This window comes from Colius striatus, chromosome 1 (assembly GCF_028858725.1).
Source record: "Colius striatus isolate bColStr4 chromosome 1, bColStr4.1.hap1, whole genome shotgun sequence".
Classification (NCBI taxonomy): Eukaryota; Metazoa; Chordata; class Aves; order Coliiformes; family Coliidae; genus Colius; species Colius striatus.
Genome location: NC_084759.1, coordinates 59627182 through 59650661, shown reverse-complemented (window position 1 = coordinate 59650661; position 23480 = coordinate 59627182). Strand labels below are relative to the sequence as shown.

Genomic DNA, 23480 nt, shown 5'->3' with positions numbered 1-23480 from the left:
CTGTCCTAACATGGGAACTTTTTCACTGACAGGGTTGTTAGATGCTGGCACAGGCTGCCCAGGGAGGTGATGTGGTCACCATCCCTGGAGATATTTAAAAACCATTGTAAATGAGTTGCTGAGGGACATGGTTTGGCAGTTTGAGGTTAGTGGTTGGACCTCATGATCTTAAAGGTTTTTCCAACTGTAATGACTGTGATTTTTGCCCCTTCTGAGTGACGCAGAAGGCAAAGCTGTGACTTGACAATGTGAGGCTGCCCAGTTCCTAAGTAGAATTATGCCTTAGTGAGTGAACAAAGAAGAGGACCACTGGAAAGTAATATGCCTCAGGCATGACAGCTTGTAATCAAGCTGTCTGGCACTGTGGCATGCAGCAGAGGAGAGAAGAGGTTACTAAGAAATTGGCCAGGGAAAGAAAAGAATTGTGTTTGTTGTGACCCTGACAGTGGCAAGGAGAATCTTCTATGGAGTCCCTTAGGAAAGCTGGATGATCTTCCAGGAGAAATACATGCTCCCTGTTGGGTGCAAAGCTGAGAAGACGAGTGGGAACAGTGTTCTGGAGTGGGGATAGGAGGGACATTGAGGATCAGAGGGGAAACAGGCTGTGCTGTACAAGCGAGGGATGGCTTCCTTGTGGTGGGGGCACCTTCCTGTTGGGGAGCTCAGAGCTTGCAGCTGCACCAACTATGGATTGCATGGGGCACTGTAACACGTTACAGAGCAGTGGAGTTGAATAAACTAGTTGGAGTATTTGGCAAAAGCAAGTCCTGCAACAGGAGGCTGCAGGGGACCCATTGGGGAGAGATAAGGTTGAGACGAGAGACACATGGGGAAGCTGAAGTAGATGGTTGGTGGAGGATGTGGGAGGGCACAGTAAGTATAAAACCAACCAAAATGAAAAAGAGTACTCCTACTATCATTCATGTATCTAATTAAGAGAGGGGAAAGCTTGCATGGAAGACTGCTGGGAGGGCTGTGTGCTAGGTGCTAGAGCATGTCCAGAGACTGGCAATGAAGCTGGTGAAGGGTCTGGAGCACAAGTCTAATGAGGAACAGCTGAAGGAGCTGGGGATGTTTAGCCTGGAGAAGAGGAGACTGAGACATGGTCACTCTCTACAGCTACCTGAAGAGGAGATCATAGTGAGGTGAGGGCTGGTCGTGTACCTCCAGTAATAAATGATAGGACAGGGAGAAATCGGCTCAAATTGTGCCAGAGGAGGTTTAGATTGGAGATTAGGAAGAGTTTTTTCACTGAGAGATTGTCAGACACTGGCACAGGCTGCCCAGGGAGGTGGTGGAGTCACCATCCCTGGAGATTTAAAAGATGCATAGATGAGGTGCTGAGGGACGTGGTTTAGTGTTAGGTTTGGCAGTGTGAGGTTAGTGATTTGATGTGGTGATCTTAAAGGTATTTTCCAAGCAAAATGTTCCTTCGTGACCTGATCTACGTGACCCTGCTTCTGCAGGGGGGGTTGGACTAGATGATCTCTAAAGGTCCCTTCCAACCCCTACCATTCTATGAGGGAGTTAGGGCAGCAGCCATCTGATACCTGAGGGAAGGCAGGCGTTCCTGGCCAAAATCACCCAGAAAAAACACAGGGGAAAAAAGCATTCTGGAGAGCCCCAGGGGCATTCACTTGAGGTCCCCCAGCTAACCCTGCTCTCTGAGTATTATCATCCTTGAGTCAGTGCTGCTGAACTCTGGTTCACCTGCCCATGTAGAAGAGCCTGGCCTGCCCCAGCAGCTCTCTGCAGCCCTCACCCTCCTGTGGGTGATTCTGCAGCCACGAGCCCTGGTTGCCCACTGGCTTTTGATGTTGGGACATGAACGATCCCACCAGACTTTTGCATCTGGGCCAAGCCAGATGGAGGCCTGGGGCTGGGATTGGGCTCCCCTGGGAAGCACAGAAGCAGTGGCCGCTTCCAAGCCAGATCCTGCCACAGAACGGGCCCCCGGGGCAGCGCTGCAGGATGGTGTGGCTGTAGGGGACAAGCACACTGTTAGCCTGAAAAACAGACTGCTGGGGAAAAAAACAACCACCAACTCAGCAGATTCTGTAATGTGCTTAATATCAGCCTCATTTTCTGTCTGGTTTAAATGATTTAGGCAAGCCTTGCTGGGCCGTTGCTGGCTCCTGTGCTTAGCCCTGTGGTTATGGTCTGGACGCAGCTCTGTGGGTTTTGACACGCGTTGAGTGTTTCCCACCGCAGCTAAAAGACGTGTTGTCCTCATCGTGGGATGGCTGGGAAGGGAAAGGACGGTGTCCTTTCCATGACTCCCTCTGGCTGAATAGCTGATGAATTTCAGCGTGCTGCTGCTGGCACCTTGTTTGTCTTATCTTAAACGTTACCTTTGCTTCTCGAAGGCTAGCCAACACTAAAGGAACCGTGAAGGCTGCGTTTGCAGATGACTTTGACACCTCCAGGGCTGTTGCAGCAATTATGGACCTCATTCACCATGGCAACAGACAGCTTAAGGCTGTTACTAAGGTAACCCATTAGGATACAGAGATCAGAAAATGACAGCTGTCCACTGTCCTACTGTTTAATGCAGACAGATTAGTTTTATCGTTCACATAAGAAACCAGCAGAAACAAAGCTCCGTAAATCTTTGACCTTAATGGTGCCCATTTGTCCTGACCGTGTCGCAGGGACTGTGTACGGCTGTTGCTTTGTGTTTTGTCATGTCCAGATTATGCTGCTTTCCTGCTGCCCTCTATTATTCATACCTAAGGTCTTCAAAAGGCCTCAAGCCATTTTGGCACGCTGCTAATTTTAGTGCTGGTTTTATGTTCTTGCCTGTCTTCTTTGCTTAATACCCATGCATAGAAATCAGCCTGGATTGGGGAAGTGGGGGGGATTGTGGTTGCTGAGGGGGCTTTGGCAGGCTGTCCCAGGTTCAGCTTTGGGGACAGTGTGGCTTCTGCTGTTGGCAAGTTATAGCTACAGTCTCTGCCTGCCTGCATCAGCCCGTCTTCAGGTGGCTTTTGGCGGGTTGAGAGCCTGTGAAGATCTCTCAACGCTGACCCAAAGGAGGCGTTTGGTAGGGACGAGGCCTGAGCAGCGAGCACAGTCTGGAGCACTTCGGGGTCTCCTTTTACCAAGAGCTCCCTTTCTCACCCAAGGCAAGCGACCCAGCCTTGTTGCTGTACTCCTTAGTTGCTGCTGTCATCACATCCACCTTGTTTGTGCTGTGAAAGAAATGTTGAGTACAGTGTAGTAACTGATTTGAAGATAGAATCTGCCTGTTTGGTTTAGGGAACCTGCATCCTCTTGGTCCTGTTTCAGTGCTGGTGTTACATTCTGTCCTTAGCCTTATCTTTACAAACTGACTCTCTGAGTTGACAGCCTGCCCTGGACAGGTTTGCAGCAGGGATTTGTAACAGAACTGCCACCCTTTTAATACAAGTAGCCTCACGTTGCCAGTCATTGCTGTTTCCCCTGCATTCCTTATGTCAGTTGTTTTGAGAACTGGATGGGATGCTGGTGGGGCAGCTGGCTTGGGTTTCTGGTTGTGATGGTGGAACTTTTCTGGGTGCAGCCCGTCTGCCTGAGCATTACCTCTTACTGACACTCTGCACTTAGTTTTTCTCCTGAAGAAGTGTGAGTCAATTCACATAATTACTCGTTCCTCTCTCTAACCTTCTCACCATTCTTACCTTAGCTTGCACATTCCCGTTTGTTTCCCTCAGTGGTCTGCTTCAGCTCTTTGCAGTTCAAATCTCTTGCCAATTGTAGGTTGTGGCTTAGGGAGGTGTCAGATAAAATCCAGTACCAGCTGCTAATTTGGTCATGTATGTCATCACTGGTTGTTTTCTTTAGGCAAAGGTTAGTCCCTTAAATTGCTTCTCAGTCTATCACTTAAGCTTGGCTTTTGATATTCTTTTGTGTGTGTGTGAAATAAATATGGGGGAAAGAAAGAAATATGTGTGTTGTTAAAAATGCTGCTCTGTTGTTGTTGCTGGTGCTACGGGGCCATGACCAAACGCCATCGGCTGTCTTAAAGCAGCCTTCCTGTTGCTCAAATCAATAAGGCACTCAAAAAAGGATTTAGGGTTGTTTGGGGTTTTTTTTTTCCCCAGTCATTTATTTTATAGGTGCCCTTGAAACTAGGGTTTTGTTCTTTTGTTTTCACACACACAGCCCTTTCATGCCCAGAGGTGCTATTTTTAGTCTCATTTATTGCACACAGGTAAAGCTTCACACATCTCCTCCTCGCTGCATGTGCTGGAAATAAGCTCTTCCCCCTCCCCCATTTACTTAAATCTTTCCCCTTTGTGGTGTGAGGCGCTTTTCTGTCTCTGCAAAACTTCCTGGTGTTCCTAGTGGAGGTAGATGTATGTAATGAGTAAATAGTTTCCCCGTGTGGACTAGGCTACAGAGAGATGCCGAGTTCCGTGATACGTATTGACTGGCCAATTTCTTTTGAGTGTATTTTAAACAGGATGCTGGATCTCCTAGAAGCTCTGTGGTGTATGGAAGCATTATTTCCTATATAGAAGGCTTTTTTAATGCCCTTGGGATGTCCTTTGGAGAAAGACAGGTACGAAACCTCTCTTCTGTATGTACTGGTGTAGGATAGCAGTGCTGGTGTTTGTTTTATGGAACCCGAAAATGTCAAACCTAACAAAGTTATTTATGGCTTTAGTAAAACCTTCGTGCACCACTTGCTGTTTCTGCTGTGGTGTCTTAGGGGAGCGTGTGAGCAGGTGGAACAAAATGGGGGCTTTTGTCCTTCTCAGAGGTACTCCCCTGTGACTTCTGCAGCACTTGTGCCCTGACAATGCAAGTCCAGAAAGAGTCAGCACTGGAGGCCTTGGAGTTGGCCTTGTTACATGTACTCCTACTCTTTCTGATGGTTGCTCACACCCCAGCTGACTGCTGTGGGAATATTTGGGGTGTTGACCTCTCTGCACAGCAAGAGCTAGAGTCCAGCTCCTCTGCAGGAAGCCAGGGCACGGGAAAGGGGGCTGCTCTGCCTTGAGTCCTGGTAAGGTGCAGGGAGAGGAGGGCAGCGGACAATGGGGGGATGTCGTTGGAAGTACCTTGTGTATCTGAAGCCCTGGCACAGGCTGCCCAGGGAGGGTGTGGAATCTCTCTCTCAGGAGGTTTCGAAACCTGCCTGGACGTGTGTCTGTGTGTTCACCTTCTGTGTGATGGAGGTGAGCCTGCTTTAGCAGGGGAGTGGACTAGCTGATCTCTAGAGGTTGCTTCCAGCTTCTACCATTCTGTGGTCCTCTAGTGCTTGGAAAGGTAGGAACAGGGAGGAGAGGTGAAAAAAAAGGAGAGAAAAGCTCAAAAGCCTCCCTGCACAGGAAGAGATTGGTAAATATAGAGGTGATATCCTGATGTACAGAAGGGGAGCATTTAAAATGACACAAGGTGTTGGAGACTGGCAGGATGTTCTGTGCTCCTTTCCTGCTCAAATCTGGGGCTAAATACCAAGAAGAGAGAAACCTGTGAAAGGGGTGAGGAAGGCTGGAGGCTGAGCTGTTGTGGTTGGGCTCGAGGTACAGTCAGAGAACAATCCCTGCACTGTTTTTTTTCCCAGTGTGCAGCAGCCCACAGACCTTCCTGATGAAGGTCGTGACCGATGTGCTCACTGGAAGAGCAGAGGGGCGGAGACGAGTCTGATGTGCTGCTCCTTCCTTTCTGTCTATCTCTCATGGATACTTTCTGCTGCCCCAGACAAACTAGCACAGCATATAAAAGAGAAAAGCATTCAGACACTCATTTCAGCAATAACCTAGGTGCAGCAGGCACCTGCATACAGACAGCCAGGAAGGTGCAGCAAGGACTTTGCCATCCAGCTTACAAATTGAAGTGTGCAGTATGCCACTAAAATCTACCATGGCAAAGCACAGGTTATGAGGCGTAACACACAGCCAAACCACATCCCACTGCTGCTTTGGAAGAGGTTTTGTGGAAGAGTCCACAAAGAGGCAAAGTAAATAAATGCATTTATTGCTACCCTGCCTGACTTCTGAAGGATGAATAAGGTTATTTACAGTTTTCTTACCATCTTCTGCCCCTTCTCAGAAGAAACCTCTTGTGTTCCAGTTTGTACCCATTGCTCCTTGTCCTCTCATTGGACATAGCTGAGAAGAGCCTGGCTCCATCCTCCTGACACCCACCCTTTATGTATTTGTAAACATTAATGAGGTCACCCCTCAGTCTCCTCCAAGCTAACGAGACCCAGTTTCCTCAGCCTTTCATCATAAGGGAGATGCTCCATTCCCATAATCATCTTTACGGCCCTGCACTGACCTCTCTCCAGCAGCTCCCTGGCCTTCTTGAACTGAAGGGCCCCTGGTTTGCACCTCCCTCATGGACTCCCAGGTCTTGCCAGGAATTTGCTCCAGTGTGGGCTTCCCACAGAGTCACAGCCTCCTTCAGGCATCCACCTGCTCCGGCATGGGGTCCTCTGCTCCCTGGTGGCCTCCATGGACTGCAGGGGTACAGCTGCCTCACCATGGGGTGCACCACAGGTCACAGGGGAGCACTTTCAGTGCCTAAGCACCCTCCTCCCCCTCCTTCTCCACTGACCTTGGAGTCTGCAGATATTCTCACATTCTCCCTCCCTGTTTCTGTTGCAGTTTAGCAACTGTGCAGCAACTTCTTCTCAAATATGTTATTCAAAGAGGCGTTACCTCCATCACTAATTGGCCAGGCCTGGGTCAGGTGCAGGGTCCAGCTTAGAATTGACTGGACCCAGCCCTATGAGCTACAGGGGAAGCTTCTGGCAACTCTTTGTTTAAAGAAGCCACCCCTGTAGCCCCCTACTACCAAAAAAACTGGCCTAGGCAAAACCACTACAGAGGGACAGGGAACTTGAGGAGAGAGTACAGCACAGGGCCATCAAGATGATCAGGGGACTGGAGGATCTTCCTGATGAGGAAAGGCTGCGGGAATGGGGGCTGTTCAGCCTGGAGAAGACTGAGAGGAGACCTCATTAATACGAACAAGTATTAGAAAGGTGCATGTCAAGGAGATGAGGCAACACTTTTTTCTCTAGTGTTCAGTGACAGGACAAGTGGTCACAGACATGAGCTGGAACATAAAGTTCTACTTAAACACAAGGGAAAACTTCTTTCCTGTGAGGGAGCCCTGGCACAGGCTGCCCAAGGAGAATATGGAGTCTCCTTCTCTGGAGGTTTCCAAACCTGCGTGGACCTATTCCTGTGTGACCTCATGGAGGTGAATCTGCTTTAGCAAGGGGCTGGACTAGATGATCTCTAGAGGTCCCTTCCAACCCCTACCATTCTATGGTTCTGTGAACACTGAGTATGCCTGCACTGTAATGTTTTGTCCAGGATTAGTGAGATCCTTACACTTGAATTGTGCCAATACATGGAAGATGCACAACCAAGAGAGGAGACGAGGCTGGGTTGTTTTTCAGTCATTCTTGGGTGTTTGTAAAGCAGCCTGTTGTTTGATTTCCAGGTGGCTGTGGGAGGACACAGCTCTGCTGTGCTGCCTAACGTGGTTGAGGAGCTGGTGAGGTTCCGCGCAGAGGTGCGTCGCTACGCGCTGGCGCTGCCCAGCCCAGTGGAAGCTCTGCCCACCGAGGGCCCCGAGCACCAGCAGAAGGAAAAGAGGCAGCAGCTGATGCAGGAGAGGAAACCTCTCCTGGAGGCTTGTGACAGGCTGCGTGGAGACCTCGCTGCCTTTGGGATCCACATAAAGGTAGAAAGCGCCGACTCTTTGTGAGGCCATTAGTGGTGTTTTTAAAGGCAACCTTTGGTTTTGCACCCTGGGCAGCTCTTGGTGTCATCCCCTGTTCCCTGCACGGCAGCAGCAGGAGGTGGGAGTTAAGCTCTTTGACTGGTTGCACTGCCAGCCTTCTCTGCTGTTCCTCCTCAGCCTCACGTCTCCATGCAAGCTGAAGCCACTTCTGCAGTTACAGGGCAGTACTGCCTTACAGCAACAGGCTGCTCTCCAAAAATTCAGGAGGAGATCAAACATTGGGTGATCTCATGTATTGGCCACCAAGTAGAGCTGTGCTTCATGAGCCATTTAAACATGAAAATGTGATTGCCAGAGTTTAGTGGAAGTTTACTGATGTGAGAGAGGCCACACCTTGCTGCAGCCTCCTATACTAGAGAGGTGACATCCCCCCTCTTAACTGTAAAGAGTGGCCTGGGCTTGTTTTACAGCTTGGAGCAGTAGCAGTAACAGTGGTGTCACCACTAACCTCAGTGCCAGACCCATCACTAAACTGTGTCCCTCAGCACCTCATCTATGTGTCTTTTAAATATCTCCAGGGATGGTGACTCCAGCACCTCCCTGGGCAGCCCGTGCCAGTGTCTAACAACCCTCTCTCTTTGTTACATCACGCTTGGTCAAAGATCCATATCTTCACCCACCTGCCCATGTGCTGACCTGCTTCCTTCTTCTTGCAGGACCGAGCTGCAGCTTCCACCTGGGAGATGAAAGAAGGAGGGCGAGCACAGCAGCAGGCTGAGGAGGGAAAAAACCGCTGAGCCTTCATCCTGGGACTTTGAAAATTTCAGCTGCCTTGGCAGCAGTTGTAAATACAAATACCTTTGTTAGCTGTTCTCTCTTTTATTTGGAAAGTATCGCCTGTGCAAAGCTGGTGCCACTGCTGTTTGGGCTTGTGGCGGGTGGAAACACCCAGGGGAACCGCTGTGGTGCCTGACCTGGCCCCGCTCTGCTCGGATGCAGGAGCTACCCCTCTGGCCATGGGCCCTGCACTGACCTGGCACTGAGAATGCAAACACAGTGAAGGCAGAGACAAGGACTTAGGCCTGTGTTGGGGGTGAACACTGGTTTAAACAACTGTGCTCTTCACAGACATGGGAGGAGGTGACACTTGGAGCTTTGAAGAACTTCCCTACTGCAGTGGTGCGGGTTTGGGCCTGCCACATTTTCAGCTGTACCATGATAACTTGTGAGGCTTCTGGTCTCGTCTCAGGTCACTTGTTTGCACGGAGTATGTTGGGATTTCCAGAGCACACTCGGGATTTTGCCATCAGAATGGGGCAGATACAAATTAATGTGTTTAGTTATTAGTCAATATACACATTCAGCATAATTACCTTTTTTCCATTTGCCCTGTTGTGTTATAAAATCTCCCTGGCTGCTGTGGCTGGGGAGAGGCCTGCCTTACTCATGAGGTGACCTGTGTTCTAGTGGCTGAGCTCATCTGTACTGGCCTCTGGGCACACTTACTTTTAGATAAATATATGGAAAGCTAACACAAATAAGAATGGAGATTCATCTACAAGGAATCTGATTTGAAACTATGATTCACACAAGTAACCCGTTCAAAAGAATCATAGAATGGTAGGGGTTGGAAGGGACCTTTAGAGATCATCTAGTCCAACCCCCCTGCAGAAGCAGGGTCACCTAGATCAGGTCACACAGGAACATGTCCAGGTGCATCTTGAAGATCTCCAAGGGAGGAGACTCCACACCCTCCTTGGGCAGCCTGTGCCAGGGCTCCCTCACCTGAACAGTGAAATAGTTTTTCCTTGTATTTAAATGGAACTTTTTGTGTTCCAGCTTCACCCCATTACCCCTTGTCCTGTTACTATCTACTATAGAAAAGAGGGATGTTCCCAACCTCCTGACACCCACCCTTTAGATATTTGTAAATGTTAGTAAGATCTCCTCTCAGTCTCCTCCAGACTAAACAGCCCCAGTTCCTGCAGCCTTTCCTCATGTGAAAGATGTTCCGTTCCCCTGATCATCTTGCTGGCCCTGCACTGGACTCTCTCCAGAAGTTCTCTGTCCCTCTTGAGCTGAGGAGCCCAGAACTGGACACAGTACTCCAGATGAGGCCTCAACAGGGCAGAGGAGAGGGGGAGCAGAACCTCCCTCAACTTGCTGGCCACACTCTTCTTGATGCAGCCTAGGATGCCATTGGCCTTCTTGGCCACGAGGGCACATTGCTGGCTCATGGTCAGTTTATTGTCAATCAGGACTCCCAGGTCTCTCTCTGCAGAGCTGCTCTCCAGCAGGTCAATCCCCAGCCTGTACTGGTGCATGGGGTTGTTCCTTCCCAGATGCTGAGGATAAAATATGGAACTGGTTTTCTGCTCAGCCCTCCTAGAGAAGCCAGGGGTGTCTTTGTTAGCACTTGGGCATGCACTGGTTTGATACCATTGGTATTTGAAATGAATCAGTTAGTTTCTCTCTTGCTCCAGTAAACTTGAAGGAGCAGTGAACAGCTCAGCTCCTGTGGGAATGGCCATCACAACACACCAAACAAAGGACACAGGATTAACTTGCTATTATTTTTATTTCCTACCCAAAGAAACTGCTACATTTCCAGAATGTTTGTTTAAAAATTGAAACAATTCATATACATTAGTGAATAACAAAGTTACAACTTCTGTGTGGATTTAAAACCAGCGCAGCAGGTTGAAATCTGTACTGAGCTCTGTTAACTGATTGACTTCGCCTACAAACGCCATTTAGATTATAATACCACTGACGTTCTAAAGACCACAACAACGTTCATTTTAAAAGAAATCCAGTAGCTGTTTTAAAATCAGTTTGAACTTTCTGATTTTCTTTAAAAGGAGTCAGGCTTCTCACGTAGGTTTCTGGGGGAGAAGCAGCAGTAGCTTAGTTCTCCTCAAAGACGTAGACAGTTTACAAAACTGCTCCCGTTAAACACCAAAACCCCCCTCTCTTATCAGTAGCTGTTGCTCTAAGCTAAAAAGTCTCTGAACCCTCATAGACCAACATGAGCAAACATTTAAAAACCTATTTGAAAAATAGGTAACTAACTGGTTTAAAACCAAAAATGCATTGGGGGTGAGGTAGTAGTCACAGTGCATCCAGAAATAGCAACAGGAAGGGCTGAAGGGAGCAGCCTTTCTGGGCCCTGGTGCCTGCTGCAGGCAGCTCTTGCAAGGCAGGAGCTGGGGGGGGTGGGCAGGAGGCTGTAGTGCAGGCTGGAGCTGCAGTGACCATGACACTGCCCTTGGGGGCAATGAGGCTGGCACAGGCCTGTTCCTGTGCTTTCGGGAGTATAGACACTTGCAGCCAGGCTGGAGGGTGAAGGGCAGGACCTCCATCAATATACTTTGTATGAACTTGTCTCCCTCTCCAGCTTGGTTCAGTCCCTACAAGCATTGCCTGAATTTCCAAAAAGTTTTAAGAAATGCTGCTGGCTGCTGTGCAAAATGCCTCCCAACTTCTCCTTTACCCTCCCCCCTACACACACCTCTGCCCTGCTAAGGACAGAGCAAAACAGTCCCTCAACCCAGGTGCTGCGCTCAGGGCCCAAGCGCCCACCACCCCTTTTTCTCTTCCTGCCTTTGCTGGGCCCTGCAGGACAGCCTGTGTAGCACTGCGGGGGCACAGGGACCTGCTGCGGGCTGCCTTTAGTTCCTCCAGTTCTTACTCGTGCTGGGTGCCACACAGCCACCTGCCTACCTGTGCTACCTCGCTCGGCAGGCGATCATTGCTCTAGGATCACCTCGCTCTTCCACAGCCACTGAGTTTGGCCCACGGTAGAGTCAGGTGTCACTGTGGTTCCTGCCCTGCCTCGTACCTCTCCGAATGACAGTTTCACAGAGCCCATCACACTGACTTCTAGGTGAGTCAAGGACTGCTACAGGAACAGAAAAGAATGTGTTTTGTTTCAGGTAAGCATAATCCCTGTTTAGTGCTAAGATGCCTACAGTAGATCCTTATTCCATGGTGGAGGGGGTAACCTCTTAAAAAACCCCAAACCAACAAGACCGTTGCAGGAAGGGGGTGTCTTGTTGGCAGGAACGCTGCCTCTGGGACTAGGAATGGGAAAAGGCAACTAATTACATTCCAAATCTACAGCAACTCTCATGCATTCCCTTTCCAAAGAGGCTTACACTTTTCACTTCTTTATAGACTAGCATGGCAAAAAAAACGGAAGTGCAATAGCTAATTCTAGACAGAAGGTCTAAGAATGGAAACATGACAGCCTGGGTGCAAGCCCAAGAAATTCAGTTGAGCTGGTGGAAGAATTTTTACCTAAGGATCAAGTGCATTTTCTTTATTTTTGCTGTTTACACTTTAGTTATTTATTGCTCAATAACTATAAAAAAAAAAAGATCAGAGGAATACTTTCAGTTTAGTTTTATTATATTATAACAGATCTGCAACTACAGCTTATTTCAGCCAAAACAGTGTTGTTTTTGTATTCCAAACTCTTAAAAAATATCTACATTAATCATATTTTTCTATTCTTTTTTAAGAAAAAAACCCAAAAGAACAAGAAATCTACCTCTAGCATACCGATGCTGCTACAGCACTTGAAAGGGTGCGTTACTTATGGAAATCCTACGGTCAATGTCATTACTCTCGCAGTCGTTGCTCTCCCTTCTCTTCTCTTTTCTCCTCCGCTGCCTTTTTTTTGGCTTCAGGTTTCAAAAAGTTTGTTAAAAGCTGTTCCGACTTCTGAAACCATGTCGGAGGCGGTCATGGAACGTCCGAATTTTTGGAAGGCCTGGTGGTTGGACTGCCTGGTGAGGGAGCAAGCTCCAAATGCTGCCACGAGGAAGGGGTTTTGACTAAAAGGGGGAAAAAATAAACAAGACCCACCACAGCGTTATACAGAAGATCTGAACACGTATCATTGATAAGGTCATAATCTTTGTACCTGTGTGTGTTTGTCAGCATTGTTGGGAAGGCCCCTGCAGCAAATACATGGGCTTCAGCCCTTTGACTGAATCTTTATTTACCCAGCACTATGGCAGAGCATGTGGCCAGGTGAGAATCAGCACCAGGGCCCCAGGATGCATCAGGAAAAAGTGCTTTAAAAGTGGTTTGGAAGGTGTCCAGGATCTGAAACTTCACCCTTCCCTTCAGGGGAAGACCGAGGTCTCCCCTGGCAGTTTTCATTCCCTTCCCTCTCCACTCACTGGGTCCATCTGTTTAGGTTTGTATCACAGAGGACAGGGCAAGGACATGGAGATGGGGACAAGGGATGATGGCTTTTAACAGGACCATAGCCACTGCTCCAGGGCCTCCATTGCATCAGTTTAAAAGGGATCCAGTGACAGCTGCAGAGAAGTTAAGGCACACTCTCCCCTTAGTGCCTCCTACAGGCTTACAAACTGCCTAAGGGAATGTATCCCACCTCAGTCCTCCAGTGCGGAACTTCCCCTAAAGGCACCTCTAGAGCACCTTCTCACAGGCTGGGCCACAGGTGCTGCTTCTGCTGCCTGACAGCACCAGGGCAGAGGAGAATAACCACAGAGTAACTCAGGAGCCAGCCCTGGGCTCCTCTTGCTGGCTGGTTACACACCTCACCAAGCCCTGCCACAGCAGCCTATAAGCCACCAAGGCCCTGCTGCCTCCACTCCTATGCCCGAGAGAATTTTGTGAGGGACCAAGATGTAAAAGTCAGGCAGAGCAGAGCATGAGTTTACAATTAGGTGCTACTAGGGCAGCTTGGACTATTGTTTCCTTGAAAGCAACAACTTCATATGCTACTCATCAAGGGGTAGGAGTGAGTATTTTAGCCATCTTGAAAGTCAGTCACAGAATTACAGAAGCTTAAGGTCTGGAAGGGACCTTGAAAGATCATCTAGTCCAACCCCCCTGCCAGAGCAGGACCACCAGAGAAGGCCACACAGTCCTGTAAGCCCCAGCACTGCTCTGAAATGAGAGCTGTGCACAGGCTCCTGAACGTGGGGAGGTTCCTACACAAGCACTTTGATAAACACCACACTGCAAAGGCATCATCTTGGTATTCTGTCAACAAGAGAATCCTACCTACCATCCCACCAGCAGCCCTGAATGCCACTGCAATCTTAATGTTTCAAAACCCTGCTGTGCACAGACCCGTTTTTGAAACACCAGAGCCAGGCAGAAGTGTGGAAGCCCTGGCTGGACTGCACTGCACTGCAGTCTACAAAGCAGATGCCCTGATTCACATAACCTAAAAAGCTCCTCCTTTCCTCAGACACGTGAGATGAAAGGGATTGGTACCTCAGGTGTTTGTGAAGGGTCACCTTCACACTGCCACAGGAGACACAAGGTATTGCTGATACCAGTTATACTCTCCCACTCCTCCTGCATCTATAAAATAAAGGAGTTTTGAGTGAGCTGTTTGGAAAAATGGTGGGAGCTCCTGTCAGGGGAGCCTGGAGAAGAGATGCTGCGTCTGCTAAATCTCTCCAACAGCTTAATTCTGACCTGTTATAAACCATGAAAAAAACGCAGTTACCCTTTTAATGAAGTAAACCAAAACTCTTCCTTTCGTGGCAGCTGCACCTTCAGAGACACAAACAACCTCGGTTTCGTTTTTCCCTCTGGATACGTCAGATTTCAGAATGTTGGGAGACTGGGTTCAATGGGCCTCTGGAATTGGCTCCTCCTGGGGGATCTACCATAGTGCCCTCCCAGTAACGCCAGCACAGGCCAGTTAATTCCCAAGCACATCTTATCTGGGTTGCACCTGCAATCTGGCATCAAAAAGACTACAGAAGCTCTCCACTCCTCAGGCCTCATTGTCTCATCACTTCCTGGGAAGAGGGGCTGTTACTCTTAAGGGCTTGTGTCAGAGTCCCTTTCAACTTTAAAGCTGCTACTTTCACAGCAAGCCTATGGACCCAGCACTCGGCCAGGAGCTGACACAGTTTTAACAGAGGAGCCAGGAGCCAGCTGCAGCTGCATGGCTGCTTTATGTACAACCAAGCTAGATTGCCATCTGCCCTTCAGACAATTACCCTCTTTGAAACTATTTTGTTTGCAAGTCTCAACTTACCTGTCCCACTGAATTACTTCAGTACAATGCAAGAGGATTCACTGACTTACAGAAACAAAGCTAAATGTGTGACCTACTCTAGGTGGCCCTGCTCTGGCAGAGGAGTTGGACTGGATGATCTTTCCAGGTCCCTTCCAACCCTTGAGATTCTGTGATTCTGTAAATGACACGTTTTTGAATTAGAGAGATGTTGCTGCCAGTGACTGATGGCTTTTTATTCTTCATGCTTTCTGCCTACCTTCAACTGTTCTGAAAACACACCCTGCTCCAGAACACCTTTAGAATCATAGAATGGTAGGGGTTGGAAGGGACCTTTAGAGATCACCTAGTCCAACCCCCTTGCAGAAGCAGGTTCACGTAGATCAGGTTGCACAAGAACATGTCCAGGCGGGTCTTGAACACCTCCAAGGAAGAAGCCTCCACAAACCTTTAGGTTTGTTTAAATGCACACAGGTTTGTTTAAAAGCACACAGGCACCTTAGTCCCAACGGCTCCGATTTCATGTGTCTATTTCTCTAGAGCAGGTCTACAACAGTTGGCAAAGGAGGACACAGGCTCACAGGAATTCAGGAGTTATTAATGAATATTCATACCCGTTTGTTTTTTCTGCTCCAGCAAGGAATGCCCAGTGCGCCAAGACTCCGAGAGAACCAGAGAGGAGGTCCCCCTGTCCACCACACCTCCGGCTGCTTCCTTCGTGACTGCACACAAGCACTACGGACAGATAAACCAAAAGCAAGAGTCATGTGCACTTTTCCTTCCATTTACATTGACATCGCTGTGGCTGGGAGGGTTAACCTCTGGGGCACACGGCAACTAATGAGGCACAGATCAATCACAGGCTGCAGCACATGCTGAAAATACACTGTTCTTAAAATATAGACAGATGTACATGATATCAACATTTCAGAAATACTTTCCCAATTACTTTGCAACCCTTTACAAGTAACATCCCAGAATGTGCACCCTTTCTCCACTGGACTTGGAAGAGTCAGTCACTACTGAGTTTACTGATTCAGGTGAATTGATGAGGAGCAATTGCCCTAAATTAGGCCAGGTCGCTCTCCAAAGCCACTGCAAACACACAACTCTCCAGAGTCTCTGACTGAACTTCAGAGTTTTCAAATGCAAACCAAGGTGTTTTACCAAGAGCAGATGCAAAAGAGAACCAAAACCTCAATTAGAAGGCATTTTACTGTGAACAGCCTTTTCCTTAGGCTTTGTAAAAACCACATACAAAGAGATCTTTTCCTGACAGTCTACGGCACCCTCAGCATCCGCGTGTGTTTCTGTCAGCGGTGTCAACGTGGAGAGGCTCTGACAGAATATCAGATGTCACATTTCTATTTTAAATATACAAAGGATCCTGGTCAAACTGATCTCCTTGTGAAGCTTTAACTATGAAGAACATGCAAATGGCTTCACTACATTTAACTCCTTTGTTCTCCACTCTTGACAAGCCCAAGCAGGAAGCCTGAAGGACACAAAGCACACAAAAAGAAAACAGCATCTGTTCTGCTGCCTTCCTCCAAGCTCTCACATGGGTATGTATCTACCCTTAGCTTTCCTTCTTGCTTGGCTCTGAGAAATAAGCCAGGAGAAGTTTATTTTCCTCTCCTAGGAGAAGGGCAGAGCTGGCAGAACCATTGGCGGGCAAGCGGTGACCCTGGGAATCTCCCGTCAGCTACCACCTCCTGGTGTTCAGGGCGATGCACACAGTCGTTTGTGCCCTCCCAAGCATGCCAAGTACATCAGCAAAGTATGGAGCAAGTCACTGCTTGGACAAGAGCTCTTACCTCAATTTCTGCAAGTCACCTGGGCTGGGTTTCTCCAAGGTGTATGAACAGAGCAGCCCAGGTGTTTCAGAGGGAGTACTACCCGTATTTAGAAAAGGATTTTTTTTCTCTTATGAAACAATGGAAAAAGTCTGAGCACAACTGAAACTGCAGGTCAATCTTCTTAAACAGTAAGAGGTAAAAATCTACTTAACACATGTAAACCCTTGCCAGGTCATGAGCATAGTTCATTTTTGCTTTTTGTTATGTGGTGCAGCAAAGAACTGTACTCCACTTCCATTTCCTACCCATTCTTCCAGCAGCAACTGCTGGGCATTGTTGCTGCCACTGAGAAGGCAAAGATTCATTAGTCACCCTGAAGGCAGCAAGAGACTGCTGCAGTGCTGCCAGCAGTTCATTTTCCCAATCACTCTCCCCCACCACACACCCCCCCATATTAAGATTCTGGATGTGCTTCTCGGTGAGCAGTAGTTAATGTCAAGTTTCGCAAGTGTAATGCCCTTCCTAGTTACCTATTTGAAGAAGGAGTGCCCTTTAGGTGATGTTTTTGGGTTGGTTTTGGTTTGGTTTTTTTTTTTTAAGTACAGTGCTTTGGAGAAGTTACTTCTAATTCTGACACTTTGAAGATGGCATTTCACAGGATTTTCACTCTGAGGGCTTGAACTGCTGGCAGGAGGCAGGATGGAAATCCTCTGTTCAAAAGCTTTGGGGCCTTTTGACTGACAGTTGAGCACAAGCCCCTGCTTATTAGCTGTATGTCACCATCTGCCACTATTCTGTAGCCTCACAACCTTCCAGTCAGTTTTCAGCCATACAGGAAAGCAAGATCTCCTCAAACTAGGCCAATTAGAATACCCCACTACCCCTCTCCCCCCCCCCCCAAAAAAAAAAAGAGTAGTGGTCTTTTGTTTGTGCTTTTTCAAAAAGTAAGTCTCAAATCTGTGCAAACTACCTCACAGGCAACAACAAAAGCAGACCTTTGTACTCTGTACGGAGATGCTGGAAAACAAATCCACACAGCACTTTCAAAGAAGCAGAACTACAGGAAATTCACTTGAATGAAGGGGGAAAGGTGTAACACTCGGGCAACTCTTGAGCAGAGGCTCAGTTCCTCAAAGAACTCCTTGAAATGAAAGGATGCTGAACATCCCAACAGGCAACTGGGAAAGGAGTGAAAAACTTCTCTCAAGTATCATCACCGTTAGGAGCTTTTAAACTAAAGGAAGGAATCCCACACTAGCATCAAGACAAACTGGCACGCTGCCACATCCACAAAGGACAAAGTCTCCCTGACGCTTTTCCCAGCCTTCTCCTAGAGCAACAGGTACAAAACTGCTGTCTTCCCACTCCCCCTAATCCAACGTCCCCCACCGAATGCCTGTGGGCCGCTGTGAAGCCAGCCCCAGCAGTTCTCTGGGGGGACTAGGGGGGTGCTGTCCCCATGTGCTGTGCTGTGCAGTGACAACCAGTGGCAGTGTTACAGGACCTCGATTAGAGGGACACGGCTGAGCAGCCAGCACCAGTGAGGCACTCAGCTCTAGTCCCTGGAGAGACACAGAGTGCAGTATTTACATGAGGATGAAGTATTTTTCAGTCCACTGCTCAGACAGGCCACAGCACATTCAACCATGGAGGAATGTGTACCTCAGAGAGCCTAGAAATCATGGCTCTTGGGATTGCTGAGGAGACCAAGACTACTGGATGCTGGACAGCAGAGAAACTGCAAAGACTGGAATCGCCACAACGTGTCAATGTTAAAAGGCAGCAACTGGGGCCACTTGAGGTCAATTAGCCTGACATCCATCTCCATCAAAATAGTGGAGAGGTTCATCTCTAGTTCAGCTGACAGTCCTCAAAAGACAGAAACACACAACCAGCAATGGTCAAACTGGCTGTCGGGGCAGGATGTCTTGTTTTGGTTTTTAATTGATCTGGGCAACCAAATCTGAAATCATCATTTCACAGGGTGATGAATCAAAAGAAAAACCCCAAACAACTCAGTATCATTAACAGACAGTCTTTTAATGAAAACTGAGTTATCTAAGCAACTTTCTGAAAAAAACAAAGCCAGCTCCATAACACTTACCCACGGAGCATATGTATACTATATCATTAAGGAAAGGCTAGAGGAAATACAAATGTCACCACTGAAGAACTCACTGACTGGCAAGGAAATCTGCTCGAGTCAGAACCACCACAGCCTTGCACAATGGTTCCAACATTATCTCAGCATTTGAGCAACACATCAACACGGCCAGAGACATGTACAGCAAATACAACATGTCCCTCACCTATAGTCACCCCGATTTCTTGCTTACCTAAATCTGTGGAAACAATTTGTACTGAAATATGAGTGCAACAGAAACAAACAAACAGAGAATCATGGAGGTGTCATACTGACAGAATGCTGGGAAATTGAAATTCAAGAGTTTTAGGCTCCTTATGATTCAAAATTCTGCCCCAGACTTCCTTGGTGGCTACAGCCAAGTCATTCAGTAGCTTTATGTTCAATAGAATTCAGGCCATAAAATGAGTTACCATCACTTCCTTTTCAGCACTCCTTGAAGATAAGATAAACACTAACATTTGGGAAAGCACTCAGATCATGGTGTCACACTTAACTATACCACTGCCAACAAGTTTTCAGCTCGAAGAACTCCCAGCCCAAAGTGGCATATCAAAGGCCAGAAGAAAGACCCATTTATGGGTACTGTATGCCTAATTAAAAAGCCCTGTCTGTCATGTAACTGAAAATAGATGTCCTCTCTTTGAAGGAAAACAGTAATGTAGAATTCAGTAGTTTTGCTGAGATGGAGCACTCTGAGTTAAGTGGGAAGCAGGCATTTTGATATGGCTTACACAGGCAGCCCTGCTTACAGCACTAGCTCCTAGACACACTCCAGTTAGAAAACTAAAGGCCCATGTGGTGTAACAAGTCAGGTCTGTCTGCATGTTCTTGATTCACAAATGTTCACACAGTAGTGCTGTTAAAAAAAAAACAACCCAACCCACAACAAACCCAACCCAGGGATTAATTTTTTATGTTTGTATTTAGAGTGCAGAACGTGAAATATGGGACAGCTAGTAGAGCCTCAACATGTCACACTGATGATGTTTCACAGAGGCTTTTTAGCCCTCTTTAGCATCATGTTTACTGAGACTGCAAAACTAAAGACAGCTGAGAGTAAAATGTCATTCCTGGACCTCAGACATCCTGAACAAGTTCTCTGCACTTGCTTTCCCTTTACAGAGCAGGAGTACTGCACTGACCCTAATGGGGGCTCAGGAACCCGTGTATGAAAGGTATGACCATTCTGACTTCTGATACCATCCAAATGGATTGGATCAGCTAACATCATCTACCTCACAAAACAACAAATACTCTTGTTTTTAGTTAAAAAGCTTACTATTTCCATTTTCTATGCAAAATAATGTAGCTGAAAAGGACTATTTTGCTCCACAAAATACAAGATTCAGGTCCAGTCCATTATCGGATCTTGAGTAAAGCCTTTTACCAATCTCCATCTCTGACCTGGCAGAGAAAAATAAATTTATCTTTTTCCTTTTGCAAGTTAGTTCACAAAAGCACATAGCTGGAGATTGTGGGCTCCCAGAAACACGTCCCAGAATGAATACAGACAGGGAAACCAAGATTAATGACCTTGTCTGAAGAAATCACTCAACTGACATGGAAAACGTAAGTTGGCTTTTATATAAAGGGTGCTTATACTTCCATATTCCCTGATCACATCTTTAAAATTTAGATAGGTCCTTGAATGCGAGACTTTGGGCAATTGAAGTGTAGAGGAACTCCTCCAGATTTTCCCTGACTTTTGTGGGCAGATGGGGGAGGCAGGGGGAGGAGGCACTGAGAGCGACTGCAGGTCCGGCTGCACGGGCCATGGAACAGCATGGCACGAGGGACAGGAACCATCACTGCCCTGTTCTGCTTACTCTGCAACAGTAAGACTGGAGATGAAGGTGCTGCCTCTCTAGACAAAGTCTGCTGGGCCATCTGGACACCCCAAGACCTTCTGGGTGAGCGAGCCAGGGACTGGCAAGTGCTGAAGAGCTTCCTTTGCAGCTGTACAGGGGACGTGTGGCAGAAATTAGAAGTACTGCTTGGGGATTTATGGCAAGAGTTGGATTTTTACCTCATACTCAGTACTCAAAAATCCCTCTCACGTGCTGCTTTGCTTCTCTTGACTGTAGCTGCAGCTGGGCAACCGGAGAGCAATTATGTTTGGCTACTGGCTCCAGGTAAAAGCAGTTGCAGGCAGCAGCAGGCTGGTTACCAGCAAAGCCTGCCTTTTGAGAGGGAGGAGAGACCAAGTGGAATGTACATAACGACTCATTGTAACACTTAAAAACAAAAATCCAGATCCTCTGCCTCAAGGACCTAACCAAATTTTAAACATGTCAGGGACTAAGACTGGTATAACCACACTTTATTACTGACCAGTTCTCCAAAGAGCAATCAAAAGGGAACCTTAAGAGAGCTGTGCCATAGTGAATAAAAGCTGACTTACCTTTTACCCACAGGCTGAGCACTCATTCCTACCCTGGTCAGTGATGGCACTGATATCACCTACCAAGAGCATGGTGAAGCTCATCTTTGTAGAGCAGGGACTCAACAATTGTAGACCAAGCTATAATGTGAAATTGCAAAAGGAAAGAGAAAAAGAGTATATAAAACTGGATTTAAAATCTTGGTGATAACGTTTACAGGGCAGTTGGCAGCTCGTAACTGAAATGGAGTCAAATTTTAGAGAGACCTCCTTTATAGTGGAGGACTGCTACTGACTTGATGGAGGCCATGTGTACAGTACTGATTTAAAAACCATGAGGAACCACCTGCATCATCTAAGCTGATCTGTTAAAAGAACCCCAAATGCTCAAAGGTGTCAGGGCACTTCAGTTTGGCAATCTACCAAAGTTTTAGGTAAGTTTTAGTCATAGGTAATTTCTATGCGCGTTAATAAAATCTGCCTTGTTTTTAATCTGAATTTACTAAGCTTCAGCTTCCAATCAGACTTTATTGTGCCTGTCTGTTTAGATGACAGAGCTGTCTACTGACAGCATCCTTCGCCACTACCTGTAAATCCAGCTCATCATCAAATCACCTGATAATCTCTTTTGTCTCCCAGCTAACTGAATAGTCTACTGAATGTCAAAGAATCATAGAATCACAGAATGGTAGGGTTGGAAGGGACCATTAGGGATCATCTAGTCCAACCCCCCTGCAGAAGCAGGGTCACCTAGATCAGGTCACACAGGAACATGTCCAGGTGGGTCTTGAAGACCTCCAAGGAAGGAGACTCCACATCCTCCCTGGGCAGCCTGTGCCAGGGCTCCTCACTCTCACAGTGAAATAGTTTTTTCTTATGTTTAAATGGAACTCTTTGTGTTCCAGCTTCATCCCATTACCCCTTGTCCTGTCGCCAGATACAATAGAAAAAAGCGATGTCCCAACCTCCTGACACCCGTCATTTATATACTTGTAAATATGAATGAGATCCCATGAAACCCATGAATTTCCTACAAACACATGAAAATAACCACTACAATCACTCTAAGCCATAAGGTATTCACCAAACCAGTCTTCCCTGCTGCAAGGTTCAGCATCCTCGAGAAGCCTTCCTTCCACAACAGCCAAGCACAGAACACTAAAGCTACATTGTTAAGTCTGCAATTTCTGTTTATCCCAGAGAGCTTTGAGACTTACTTTTCCTTTTTTGTTGGTTTTTTTTTTTCCAGAAAGCATGCATGCAGTCTATTCCCAAAGGAGAAAGTTTAAAAGTGATATATGGAAACTACAGTATCAGCATGCACAGCAGCTGATGCAGGAAATGCCTGAAAACAGGTATGGCATAAGCACTACAGACAGACGATGACATGAAAGCTAAAAGGCAAGAGGAGTACACAGATCTTTTCATAATATATTTGATTGTGCTCAGAGAACATGGGCCTGATCCAATGATCTGGATTTCCCTCACACTGGAACCATGATGTATGTTGTCTTTGCTGAAAAAAAATTATATCAGATCAAAAGAATAGACAGATTACAAAAGAAGTTAAGAATGAAAAACCCGGGAGAGTATTCAAGGTCAGTGACACGACAAGATGCTCTGTGCTGTGGCAAAGAGCAGAATCTCATTTCTCTTTCATCTGAGAGTTTTAAAAAACCAAAATGCCTGACATTAACTCCCAGACCCAAAGACCATTCTTGTTAAAAGGAAGCTGAAGTCTATACTTTGTGCAAAATTCTCAGCAACAGTCTTGCCAACAACACAAACCCTAAGAACAGTGTTTGTAACAGACATTATAACCTGTATTAAACCTGACAACTGCTTTCATACAGCTCAGCAATGTTGCCTCTAATGTCTGTAATCCAGGAGAGACAAAACATCAGTGACAGAACCGAAGTAAGAACAAGAAAGCAGCTCATAGCTGGACATCAAACAACTCCTATAAAGGCACAGAACTGTTTTTACTTCTAATCAAAGAGCCACTTAACTGAGAAAAAAATATCAGAATACAATGAAGAATAAAGTTGGGGAAAAACAGCAAACCAAATGAAAAGCCCCAAAAGTACAGAAGAAATACACCAAACTTGTGCCAGATCTCAACAGTCAAAATTAAAACTTGAAAGAATTTCAGTTGTTTTCTGGTTTTTGGAATCCTGTGTGACAAGAGACAATGGAGATGACGTGTCCCACATCTCCAGGAATGGTGGAGGTTCACTTATCTTTAAAACACCACCTCAAAAGGAGAGCAGAGATATACTAGGTCCCGTGCTCAATCTAAAGTGCTCACCCAGTTTCCCCAACATTCATCAGAAAAGCAACAATCCTGCATAAAGTGAACATTGTTGACATTGAAAAAAAAAACATAGAAAGAAGATATACTGCAGTCAGTGCCCCAAAGCTCTTTAGCTGGCCTAAAATAGAGCCAGGATA

At 46.9% G+C, this 23480-nt stretch overlaps 2 protein-coding genes across 9 annotated transcripts in view; one reads left to right on the top strand and one right to left on the bottom strand.

The window, feature by feature from the left end:
* The window catches only part of CARS2 (cysteinyl-tRNA synthetase 2, mitochondrial), a 39044-nt gene extending 30492 nt beyond the window's left edge, over positions 1–8552 (top strand). For both annotated transcript variants that reach the window (XM_061996701.1, XM_061996693.1), the window contains 4 exons: positions 2367–2490; positions 4445–4543; positions 7444–7686; positions 8403–8552. In XM_061996701.1, the coding sequence (XP_061852685.1) occupies positions 2367–2490; positions 4445–4543; positions 7444–7686; positions 8403–8483 (547 nt within the window). In that variant the 3' untranslated portion in view covers positions 8484–8552. The remainder of the gene's footprint in view (positions 1–2366; positions 2491–4444; positions 4544–7443; positions 7687–8402) is intronic.
* Positions 8553–10245: 1693 nt separating this feature from the next.
* Positions 10246–23480, bottom strand: part of NAXD (NAD(P)HX dehydratase) — an 86147-nt gene continuing 72912 nt past the window's right edge. For all 7 annotated transcript variants that reach the window (XM_061996671.1, XM_061996654.1, XM_061996680.1 and 4 more), the window contains 2 exons: positions 15319–15439; positions 10246–12524 (listed from right to left, as the gene is read on the bottom strand). In XM_061996671.1, the coding sequence (XP_061852655.1) occupies positions 12374–12524; positions 15319–15439 (272 nt within the window). In that variant the 3' untranslated portion in view covers positions 10246–12373. The remainder of the gene's footprint in view (positions 12525–15318; positions 15440–23480) is intronic.